General features: G+C 47.8%; 1 protein-coding gene across 3 annotated transcripts in view; it reads right to left on the bottom strand.

Moving 5' to 3' along the window:
- The window catches only part of LCAT (lecithin-cholesterol acyltransferase), a 100,645-nt gene that overhangs the window by 25,496 nt on the left and 62,946 nt on the right, over nt 1–12,203 (bottom strand). For all 3 annotated transcript variants that reach the window (XM_075326280.1, XM_075326279.1, XM_075326281.1), the window contains 3 exons: nt 6,430–6,545; nt 6,239–6,334; nt 5,187–5,411 (listed from right to left, as the gene is read on the bottom strand). In XM_075326280.1, coding sequence (XP_075182395.1) covers nt 5,187–5,411; nt 6,239–6,334; nt 6,430–6,545 — 437 coding nt within the window. The remainder of the gene's footprint in view (nt 1–5,186; nt 5,412–6,238; nt 6,335–6,429; nt 6,546–12,203) is intronic.

Here is a 12,203-nt window from a genome sequence, read left to right as displayed (position 1 = left end):
CCGGGCATCATCCAGCCAGGTATTATTATTACTAGGTCCAGCTAGAAGCCTAGCCATAGACACACTAGGCACACAGACCCCAGAAAAGAGGAATCTCAGACCTCCGATAAAGCTTCCCGGGCATCATCCAGCCAGGTATTATTATTACTAGGTCCAGCTAGAAGCCTAGCCATAGACACACTAGGCACACGGACCCCAGAAAAGAGGAATCTCAGATCTCTGATAAAGCTTCCCGGGCATCATCCAGCCAGGTATTATTATTACTAGGTCCAGCTAGAAGCCTAGCCATAGACACACTAGGCACACGGACCCCAGAAAAGAGGAATCTCAGATCTCTGATAAAGCTTCCCGGGCATCATCCAGCCAGGTATTATTATTAATAGGTCCAGCTAGAAGCCTAGCCATAGACACACTAGGCACACGGACCCCAGAAAAGAGGAATCTCAGACTCCGATAAAGCTTCCCGGGCATCATCCAGCCAGGTATTATTATTACTAGGTCCAGCTAGAAGCCTAGCCATAGGCACGCTAGGCACAAGGACCCCAGAAAAGAGGAATCTCAGACCTCCGATAAAGCTTCCCGGGCATCATCCAGCCAGGTATTATTATTACTAGGTCCAGCTAGAAGTCTAGCCATAGACACACTAGGCACACGGACCCCAGAAAAGAGGAATCTCAGACCTCTGATAAAGCTTCCCGGGCATCATCCAGCCAGGTATTATTATTAGTAGGTCCAGCTAGAAGCCTAGCCATAGACACACTAGGCACACGGACCCCAGGAAAGAGGAATCTCAGACTCCGATAAAGCTTCCCGGGTATCATCCAGCCAGGTATTATTATTTCTAGGTCCAGCTAGAAGCATAGCCATAGGCACACTAGGCACACGGACCCCAGAAAAGAGGAATCTCAGACTCCGATAAAGTTTCCCGGGCATCATCCAGCCAGGTATTATTATTACTAGGTCCAGCTAGAAGCCTAGCCATAGACACACTAGGCACACAGACCCCAGAAAAGAGGAATCTCAGACCTCCGATAAAGCTTCCCGGGCATCATCCAGCCAGGTATTATTATTACTAGGTCCAGCTAGAAGTCTAGCCATAGGCACACTAGGCACACGGACCCCAGAAAAGAGGAATCTCAGACCTCTGATAAAGCTTCCCGGGCATCATCCAGCCAGGTATTATTATTACTAGGTCCAGGTAGAAGCCTAGCCATAGGCACGCTAGGCACAAGGACCCCAGAAAAGAGGAATCTCAGACCTCTGATAAAGCTTCCCGGGCATCATCCAGCCAGGTATTATTATTACTAGGTCCAGCTAGAAGCCTAGCCATAGACAAACTAGGCACACGGACCCCAGAAAAGAGGAATCTCAGACCTCCGATAAAGCTTCCCGGGCATCATCCAGCCAGGTATTATTATTACTAGGTCCAGCTAGAAGCCTAGCCATAGACACACTAGGCACACGGACCACAGAAAAGAGGAATCTTAGACCTCTGATAAAGCTTCCCGGGCATCATCCAGCCAGGTATTATTATTACTAGGTCCAGCTACAAGCCTAGCCATAGACACACTAGGCACACGGACCCCAGGAAAGAGGAATCTCAGACTCCGATAAAGCTTCCCGGGCATCATCCAGCCAGGTATTATTATTTCTAGGTCCAGCTAGAAGCGTAGCCATAGGCACACTAGGCACACGGACCCCAGAAAAGAGGAATCTCAGACTCCGATAAAGCTTCCCGGGCATCATCCAGCCAGGTATTATTATTACTAGGTCCAGCTAGAAGCCTAGCCATAGACACACTAGGCACACAGACCCCAGAAAAGAGGAATCTCAGACCTCCGATAAAGCTTCCCGGGCATCATCCAGCCAGGTATTATTATTACTAGGTCCAGCTAGAAGCCTAGCCATAGACACACTAGGCACACGGACCCCAGAAAAGAGGAATCTCAGATCTCTGATAAAGCTTCCCGGGCATCATCCAGCCAGGTATTATTATTACTAGGTCCAGCTAGAAGCCTAGCCATAGACACACTAGGCACACGGACCCCAGAAAAGAGGAATCTCAGATCTCTGATAAAGCTTCCCGGGCATCATCCAGCCAGGTATTATTATTAATAGGTCCAGCTAGAAGCCTAGCCATAGACACACTAGGCACACGGACCCCAGAAAAGAGGAATCTCAGACTCCGATAAAGCTTCCCGGGCATCATCCAGCCAGGTATTATTATTACTAGGTCCAGCTAGAAGCCTAGCCATAGGCACGCTAGGCACAAGGACCCCAGAAAAGAGGAATTTTAGACCTCTGATAAAGCTTCCCGGGCATCATCCAGCCAGGTATTATTATTACTAGGTCCAGCTACAAGCCTAGCCATAGACACACTAGGCACACGGACCCCAGAAAAGAGGAATCTCAGACCTCTGATAAAGCTTCCCGGGCATCATCCAGCCAGGTATTATTATTAGTAGGTCCAGCTAGAAGCCTAGCCATAGACACACTAGGCACACGGACCCCAGGAAAGAGGAATCTCAGACTCCGATAAAGCTTCCCGGGTATCATCCAGCCAGGTATTATTATTTCTAGGTCCAGCTAGAAGCATAGCCATAGGCACACTAGGCACACGGACCCCAGAAAAGAGGAATCTCAGACTCCGATAAAGTTTCCCGGGCATCATCCAGCCAGGTATTATTATTACTAGGTCCAGCTAGAAGCCTAGCCATAGACACACTAGGCACACAGACCCCAGAAAAGAGGAATCTCAGACCTCCGATAAAGCTTCCCGGGCATCATCCAGCCAGGTATTATTATTACTAGGTCCAGCTAGAAGTCTAGCCATAGGCACACTAGGCACACGGACCCCAGAAAAGAGGAATCTCAGACCTCTGATAAAGCTTCCCGGGCATCATCCAGCCAGGTATTATTATTACTAGGTCCAGGTAGAAGCCTAGCCATAGGCACGCTAGGCACAAGGACCCCAGAAAAGAGGAATCTCAGACCTCTGATAAAGCTTCCCGGGCATCATCCAGCCAGGTATTATTATTACTAGGTCCAGCTAGAAGCCTAGCCATAGACAAACTAGGCACACGGACCCCAGAAAAGAGGAATCTCAGACCTCCGATAAAGCTTCCCGGGCATCATCCAGCCAGGTATTATTATTACTAGGTCCAGCTAGAAGCCTAGCCATAGACACACTAGGCACACGGACCACAGAAAAGAGGAATCTTAGACCTCTGATAAAGCTTCCCGGGCATCATCCAGCCAGGTATTATTATTACTAGGTCCAGCTACAAGCCTAGCCATAGACACACTAGGCACACGGACCCCAGGAAAGAGGAATCTCAGACTCCGATAAAGCTTCCCGGGCATCATCCAGCCAGGTATTATTATTTCTAGGTCCAGCTAGAAGCGTAGCCATAGGCACACTAGGCACACGGACCCCAGAAAAGAGGAATCTCAGACTCCGATAAAGCTTCCCGGGCATCATCCAGCCAGGTATTATTATTACTAGGTCCAGCTAGAAGCCTAGCCATAGACACACTAGGCACACAGACCCCAGAAAAGAGGAATCTCAGACCTCCGATAAAGCTTCCCGGGCATCATCCAGCCAGGTATTATTATTACTAGGTCCAGCTAGAAGCCTAGCCATAGACACACTAGGCACACGGACCCCAGAAAAGAGGAATCTCAGATCTCTGATAAAGCTTCCCGGGCATCATCCAGCCAGGTATTATTATTACTAGGTCCAGCTAGAAGCCTAGCCATAGACACACTAGGCACACGGACCCCAGAAAAGAGGAATCTCAGATCTCTGATAAAGCTTCCCGGGCATCATCCAGCCAGGTATTATTATTACTAGGTCCAGCTACAAGCCTAGCCATAGACACACTAGGCCCACGGACCCCAGAAAAGAGGAATCTCAGACCTCCGATAAAGCTTCCCGGGCATCATCCAGCCAGGTATTATTATTACTAGGTCCAGCTAGAAGTCTAGCCATAGGCACACGGACCCCAGAAAAGAGGAATCTCAGACCTCCGATAAAGCTTCCCGGGCATCATCCAGCCAGGTATTATTATTACTAGGTCCAGCTACAAGCCTAGCCATATGCACACTAGGCACACGGATCCCAGAAAAGAGGAATCTCAGACCTCCGATAAAGCTTCCCGGGCATCATCCAGCCAGGTATTATTATTACTAGGTCCAGCTAGAAGCCTAGCCATAGACACACTAGGCACACGGATCCCAGAAAATAGGAATCTCAGACCTCCGATAAAGCTTCCCGGGCATCATCCAGCCAGGTATTATTATTACTAGGTCCAGCTACAAGCCTAGCCATAGACACACTAGGCACACGGACCCCAGAAAAGAGGAATCTCAGACCTCTGATAAAGCTTTCCGGGCATCATCCAGCCAGGTATTATTATTACTAGGTCCAGCTAGAAGCCTAGCCATAGATACACTAGGCACACGGACCCCAGAAAAGAGGAATCTCAGACCTCCGATAAAGCTTCCCGGGCATCATCCAGCCAGGTATTATTATTACTAGGTCCAGCTACAAGCCTAGCCATAGACACACTAGGCACACGGACCCCAGAAAAGAGGAATCTCAGACCTCTGATAAAGCTTTCCGGGCATCATCCAGCCAGGTATTATTATTACTAGGTCCAGCTACAAGCCTAGCCATAGATACACTAGGCACACGGACCCCAGAAAAGAGGAATCTCAGACCTCCGATAAAGCTTCCCGGGCATCATCCAGCCAGGTATTATTATTACTAGGTCCAGCTAGAAGCCTAGCCATAGACACACTAGGCACACGGATCCCAGAAAAGAGGAATCTCAGACCTCCGATAAAGCTTCCCGGGCATCATCCAGCCAGGTATTATTATTACTAGGTCCAGCTACAAGCCTAGCCATAGACACACTAGGCACACGGACCCCAGAAAAGAGGATTCTCAGACCTCTGATAAAGCTTTCCGGGCATCATCCAGCCAGGTATTATTATTAGTAGGTCCAGCTAGAAGCCTAGCCATAGACACACTAGGCCCACTGACCCCAGAAAAGAGGAATCTCAGACCTCCGACAAAGTATACACAGCTTTACCACCGCTGGCATCCGGCTATAGCCGTCTCCTGGCGTGGAGAGTGATGTTGGTGCCCCCGAGAGGTGGTCCTGCCTGATATGTATACTGACCTGACATTAGGACGAGCAGAGGCTTCAGTGCCCCCCCCCATGGGGCTCCCAAGGATATGAAGCCTTTGATATATTTCTTCTTCCACTCTGGAGGCTGATGGTGAAGGAAATAAAGCAGATAGAGATTACCAAGGCTGTGACCGATCAGGAAGACCGGCTTCTCGTACTTCAGCTCCATCTCCTCAATCAGAAGCTTCAGTTTATCAAAATAATCCTTCTGTCCATCTGTGAACGAAAAAGAGGAAAAATCATAGAAATCATCAAAGGCGTCACCAGGGGGCGTGGCTGACAACCTCTCACACATGTATACAGGCAGGTTGTCAGCAGTAATAGAGGAGGAGCTGAGGCTGTAGTATAAGGGGTCTGGCCTCATGTCTAATCACATGTTATATCAGTGATGTGATCACCAGGGGGCGTGGCTGACAACCTCTCACACATGTATACAGGCAGGTTGTCAGCAGTAATAGAGGAGGAGCTGAGGCTGTAGTATAAGGGGTCTGGCCTCATGTCTAATCACATGTTATATCAGGGATGTCATCACCAGGGGGCGTGGCTGACAACCTCTCACACATGTATACAGGCAGGTTGTCAGCAGTAATAGAGGAGCTGAGGCTGTAGTATAAGGGGTCTGGCCTCATGTCTAATCACATGTTATATCAGGGATGTCATCACCAGGGGGCGTGGCTGACAACCTCTCACACATGTATACAGGCAGGTTGTCAGCAGTAATAGAGGAGCTGAGGCTGTAGTATAAGGGGTGTGACCTCATGTCTGATCACATGTCATTATATCAGTGATGTGATCACCAGGGGGCGTGGCTGACAACCTCTCACACATGTATAAAGGCAGGTTGTCAGCGGTAATAGAGGAGGAGCTGAGGCTGTAGTATAAGGGGTGTGGTCTCATGTCTGATCACATGTCATTATATCAGTGATGTCATCACCAGGGGGTGTGGCTGACAACCTCTCACACATGTATACAGGCTGTTTATCAGCAGAAATACATGAGGGGCGGGGCTACACTGAACTTTATGCCAGAGAGTTTGTACTTACTAGGAGCAATCCTCCAGTCATAGGGTGCGGCCCTCACTGTTTCATCTCTTACATAGCCGTTGTTGACCAGGTTTTGTACTAGGGTGTGAAAATAGCCTGTGATGGGAGAATAATAGCAGACAAAAGAGGGTGAACTGCAGATTGGCACCAAACATACCTTGATTTTCACTGTACTCCTGGACACCACTTACCCGCTAACTTGCTTTTATCCAGATATTCTACAGAATACGTCTTTCCAAAGCCAGGAACCCGAATGTCGACCCCTGGAGCATTAGAGGCCATTCTGGTTGTCTTGTTGTACACGACTCTGTGAGAGATATAGAGCAAATACTGATTTGGTGTCAATCATTTGCAGCATTCCCTATCAGTATGTCTTTGGAGTGTGGAAAGACACCAGACTACCTGGAGCAAACCCATGGAATAATGGGGAGAACATGAGTATTACACCATTGTAATTGAGAGAGTTTCACCGTTGTGCTCTGGAGAGTTTCCCCATTGTGCTTTGGAGAGTTTCTCCATTGTGCTTTGGAGAGTTTCCCCATTCTGCTCTGGAGAGTTTCCCCATTGTGCTCTGGAGAGTTTCCCCATTGTGCTCTGGAGAGTTTCCCCATTGTGCTCTGGAGAGTTTCCCCATTGTGCTTTGGAGGGTTTCTCCATTGTGCTCTGGAGAGTTTCCCCATTGTGCTCTGGAGAATTTCCTCATTGTGCTCTGGAGAGTTTCCCCATTTTGCTCTGGAGAGTTTCCCCATTGTGCTCTGGAGAGTTTTTCCATTGTGCTCTGGAGAGTTTCCCCATTGTGCTCTGGAGAATTTCCTCATTGTGCTCTGGAGAGTTTCCCCATTGTGCTCTGGAGAGTTTCTCCATTGTGCTCTGGAGAGTTTCCGCATTGTGCTCTGGAGAATTTCCTCATTGTGCTCTGGAGAGTTTCCCCATTGTGCTCTGGAGAGTTTCCCCATTGTGCTCTGGAGAATTTCCCCATTGTGCTCTGGAGAGTTTCTCCATTGTGCTCTGGAGAGTTTCGCCATTGTGCTCTGGAGAATTTCCTCATTGTGCTCTGGAGAGTTTCCCCATTGTGCTCTGGAGAGTTTCCCCATTGTGCCCTGGAGAGTTTGTCCATTGTGCTCTGGAGAGTTCCCCATTGTGCTCTGGAGAGTTTCCCCATTGTGCTCTGGCGAGTTTCCCCATTGTGCTCTGGAGAGTTTCCCCATTGTGCTCGCAAGAGTTTCCTCATTCTCCTCTGGAAAGTTTCACCATTGTGCTTGCAACAGTTTTCCCGTTGTGTTCCGGAGAGTGTCTCCATTGTGTTAGGAACAGTTTCCCTGTTGTGCTCTGGAGAGTTCCCCCGTTGTGTTAGGAAAATTTCCCTGTTGTGCTCTGGAGAGTTTTCCCATTGTGTTAGGAAGAGTTTCCTGTTATGATCCGGAACCATGGAAGACCACCATAAATCATTGGTAAAAGGTGACAAAAGCATTGGCAACTAATCTGGCCGCCATCCCCTTACTAACCATCACAACTAGAAGTAGCCGAGGGGTGAACTAACATTTTGTGCACCGCGAACCCAGCCGGAGAACTAGCTATCCTAAAGGAAGGAAAGATGAATAACTCTCTGCCTCAGAAAATAGATAAGAATAGCAAGCCCCCCACATTCAAAGACTGCGGTGATATAGGAAAACACAATACACAGATAGATGATAGGATTAGCAAAAGGTGAGGCCCCCACTGACTAAAATAGGAAAGGACTGGAAAAGGGCTGATGGTGGCCAGAAAAAAACCCTGCAAAATTCCAAATTCCTGATAGTACAAAAAGGCCCTCAGATCGCGCGATCTGCACTCCGTCCTATACCAGGCACTCTTGTCATACCAATGAACAGAAAACAAGAATCATTACAAATTAAAAAAAGCCACAAACACATGGACTTATAGGAGCTATACTCCAAACATAACTGCAGGGAGTTTCCCAGCTAAACAACTGAGAGGGAAGATCCCTGCATGCCAATAAACTGAAAACAACCACAGCAAATGACAAACTCAGATAAGAGTGAAAGAACCAAACAACAAATAAAGAGCAAAGCACTTGTCTGGGGTAGATGTGGTGTGGAGCAGAATGAAGCAGGCTGGTGAACAAAGAACAACTGACATCCGGCATAGCCTGCTATCAGACCAGGATTTAAATAAGCAGAGAGTTAGCAATGGAAACGCCCATTGCTTAACACACCTGGTCTATGTCCAAACCATTCCTGGCCACAAGAGGGAGCCTCCCAGCAGCCAAAGCATAACTGACATTCACAACAGTTTCCCCATTGTGCTCTGCAGAGTTTCCCCGTTGTAATCTGGAGAGCTTACCCATTTTTGTGGGTAAAGTTTCCCCATTGTGCTCGCAAGAGTTTCCTCATTGTCCTCTGGAAAGTTTCACCATTGTGCTTGCAACAGTTTTCCCGTTGTGCTCCGGAGAGTTTCCCCATTGTGTTAGGAAAAGTTTCCCCATTGTGCTCTGGAGAGTTTCCCCGTTGTGTTAGGAAGAATTTCCCCATTGTATTAGTAAAAGTTTTCCTGTTGTACTCTGGAGAGTTTCCCAGTGTGCTCTGGAGAATTTCCCCATTGTGCTCTGGAGAGTTCCCCCATTGTGCTCTGGAAAGTTTCCATGTTGTGTTCTGGAGAGCTTGCCCATTGTGCTCTGGAGAGCTTCCTCCTTGAGCTCTGGAGAGTTTCACTATTGTGTTAGGAAGAGTTTCCCTGTTGTGCTCTGGAGAGTTTTCTCTTTGTGCTCTGGAGAGGTTCCCCATTATGATAGGAAAAGTTTGCCCATTGTCTTAGGAAGAATTTCCCCGTTGTGCTCTGGAGAGTTTCCCCATTGTGCTCTGCAGAGTTTGTCCATTGTGCTTTGGAGAGTTTCTCCATTGTGCTTTGGAGAGTTTCCCCATTCTGCTCTGGAGAGTTTCCCCATTGTGCTCTGGAGAGTTTCTCCATTGTTCTCTGGAGAGTTTCCCCATTGTGCTCTGGAGAATTTCCTCATTGTGCTCTGAAGAGTTTCCCCATTGTGCTCTGGAGAGTTTCCCCATTGTGCTCTGGAAAATTTCCCCATTGTGCTTTGGAGAGTTTCCCCATTGTGCTCTGGAGAGTTTCTCCATTGTGCTCTGGAGAGTTTCTCCATTGTGCTCTGGAGAGTTTCACCATTGTGCTCTGGAGAATTTCCTCATTGTGCTCTGGAGAGTTTCCCTATTGTGCTCTGGAGAGTTTCCCCATTGTGCTCTGGAGAGTTTCCCCATTGTGCTCTGGAGAGTTTCCCCATTGTGCTCTGGCGAGTTTCCCCATTGTGCTCTGGAGAGTTTCCCCATTGTGCTCTGGAGAGTTTCCCCATTGTGCTCGCAAGAGTTTCCTCATTCTCCTCTGGAAAGTTTCACCATTGTGCTTGCAACAGTTTTCCCGTTGTGCTCCGGAGAGTTTCTCCATTGTGTTAGGAACAGTTTCCCTGTTGTGCTCTGGAGAGTTCCCCCGTTGTGTTAGGAAAATTTCCCTGTTGTGCTCTGGAGAGTTTTCCCATTGTGTTAGGAAGAGTTTCCTGTTATGATCCGGAACCATGGAAGACCACCATAAATCATTGGTAAAGGGTGACAAGAGCATTGGCAACTAATCTGGCCGCCATCCCCTTACTAACCATCACAACTAGAAGTAGCCGAGGGGTGAACTAACATCCTGTGCACCGCGAACCCAGCCGGAGAACTAGCTATCCTAAAGGAAGGAAAGATGAATAACTCTCTGCCTCAGAAAATAGATAAGAATAGCAAGCCCCCCACATTCAAAGACTGCGGTGATATAGGAAAACACAATACACAGAGAGATGATAGGATTAGCAAAAGGTGAGGCCCCCACTGACTAAAATAGGAAAGGACTGGAAAAGGGCTGATGGTGGCCAGAAAAAAACCCTGCAAAATTCCAAATTCCTGATAGTACAAAAAGGCCCTCAGATCGCGTGATCTGCACTCCGTCCTATACCAGGCACTCTTGTCATACCAATGAACAGAAAACAAGAATCATTACAAATTAAAAAAAGCCACAAACACATGGACTTATAGGAGCTATACTCCAAACATAACTGCAGGGAGTTTCCCAGCTAAACAACTGAGAGGGAAGATCCCTGCATGCCAATAAACTGAAAACAACCACAGCAAATGACAAACTCAGATAAGAGTGAAAGAACCAAACAACAAATAAAGAGCAAAGCACTTGTCTGGGGTAGATGTGGTGTGGAGCAGAATGAAGCAGGCTGGTGAACAAAGAACAACTGACATCCGGCATAGCCTGCTATCAGACCAGGATTTAAATAAGCAGAGAGTTAGCAATGGAAACGCCCATTGCTTAACACACCTGGTCTATGTCCAAACCATTCCTGGCCACAAGAGGGAGCCTCCCAGCAGCCAAAGCATAACTGACATTCACAACAGTTTCCCCATTGTGCTCTGCAGAGTTTCCCCGTTGTAATCTGGAGAGCTTACCCATTTTTGTGGGTAAAGTTTCCCCATTGTGCTCGCAAGAGTTTCCTCATTGTCCTCTGGAAAGTTTCACCATTGTGCTTGCAACAGTTTTCCCGTTGTGCTCCGGAGAGTTTCCCCATTGTATTAGGAAAAGTTTCCCCATTGTGCTCTGGAGAGTTTCCCCGTTGTGTTAGGAAGAATTTCCCCATTGTATTAGTAAAAGTTTTCCTGTTGTACTCTCGAGAGTTTCCCAGTGTGCTCTGGAGAATATCCCCATTGTGCTCTGGAGAGTTCCCCCATTGTGCTCTGGAAACTTTCCATGTTGTGTTCTGGAGAGCTTGCCCATTGTGCTCTGGAGAGCTTCCTCCTTGAGCTCTGGAGAGTTTCACTATTGTGTTAGGAAGAGTTTCCCTGTTGTGCTCTGGAGAGTTTTCTCTTTGTGCTCTGGAGAGGTTCCCCATTATGATAGGAAAAGTTTGCCCATTGTCTTAGGAAGAATTTCCCCGTTGTGCTCTGGAGAGTTTCCCCATTGTGCTCTGGTGAGTTTCCCCATTGTGCTCTGCAGAGTTTGTCCATTGTGCTTTGGAGAGTTTCTCTATTGTGCTTTGGAGAGTTTCCCCATTCTGCTCTGGAGAGTTTCTCCATTGTGCTCTGGAGAGTTTCTCCATTGTGCTCTGGAGAGTTTCACCATTGTGCTCTGGAGAATTTCCTCATTGTGCTCTGGAGAGTTTCCCTATTGTGCTCTGGAGAGTTTCCCCATTGTGCTCTGGAGAGTTTCCCCATTGTGCTCTGGAGAGTTTCCCCATTGTGATCTGGAGAGTTTCCCCATTGTGCTCTGGCGAGTTTCCCCATTGTGCTCTGGAGAGTTTCTCCATTGTGCTCAGGAGAGTTTCCCTATTGTGCTCTGGAGAATATCCTCATTGTGCTCTGGAAAGTTTCCCCATTGTGCTCTGGAGAGTTTCCCCATTGTGCTCGCAAGAGTTTCCTCATTGTCCTCTGGAAAGTTTCACCATTGTGCTTGCAACAGTTTTCCCGTTGTGCTCCGGAGAGTTTCTCCATTGTGTTAGGAACAGTTTCCCTGTTGTGCTCTGGAGAATTCCCCCGTTGCGTTAGGAAAATTTCCCTGTGTTGCTCTGGAGAGTTTTCCCATTGTGTTAGGAAGAGTTTCCTGTTATGATCCGGAACCATGGAAGACCACCATAAATCATTGGTAAAAGGTGACAAGAATATTGGCAACTAATCTGGCCGCCATCCCCTTACTAACCATCACAACTAGAAGTAGCCGAGGGGTGAACTAACATCCTGTGCACCGCGAACCCAGCCGGAGAACTAGCTATCCTAAAGGAAGGAAAGATGAATAACTCTCTGCCTCAGAAAATAGATAAGAATAGCAAGCCCCCCACATTCAAAGGCTGCGGTGATATAGGAAAACACAATACACAGATAGATGATAGGATTAGCAAAAGGTGAGGCCCCCACTGACTAAAATAGGA

The sequence above is a fragment of the Anomaloglossus baeobatrachus genome, chromosome 10 (assembly GCF_048569485.1).
Source record: "Anomaloglossus baeobatrachus isolate aAnoBae1 chromosome 10, aAnoBae1.hap1, whole genome shotgun sequence".
NCBI classification, from domain to species: Eukaryota; Metazoa; Chordata; class Amphibia; order Anura; family Aromobatidae; genus Anomaloglossus; species Anomaloglossus baeobatrachus.
The sequence above is the reverse complement of the archived record's forward strand: the minus strand, read 5'-3'. Positions and strand labels throughout refer to the sequence as shown.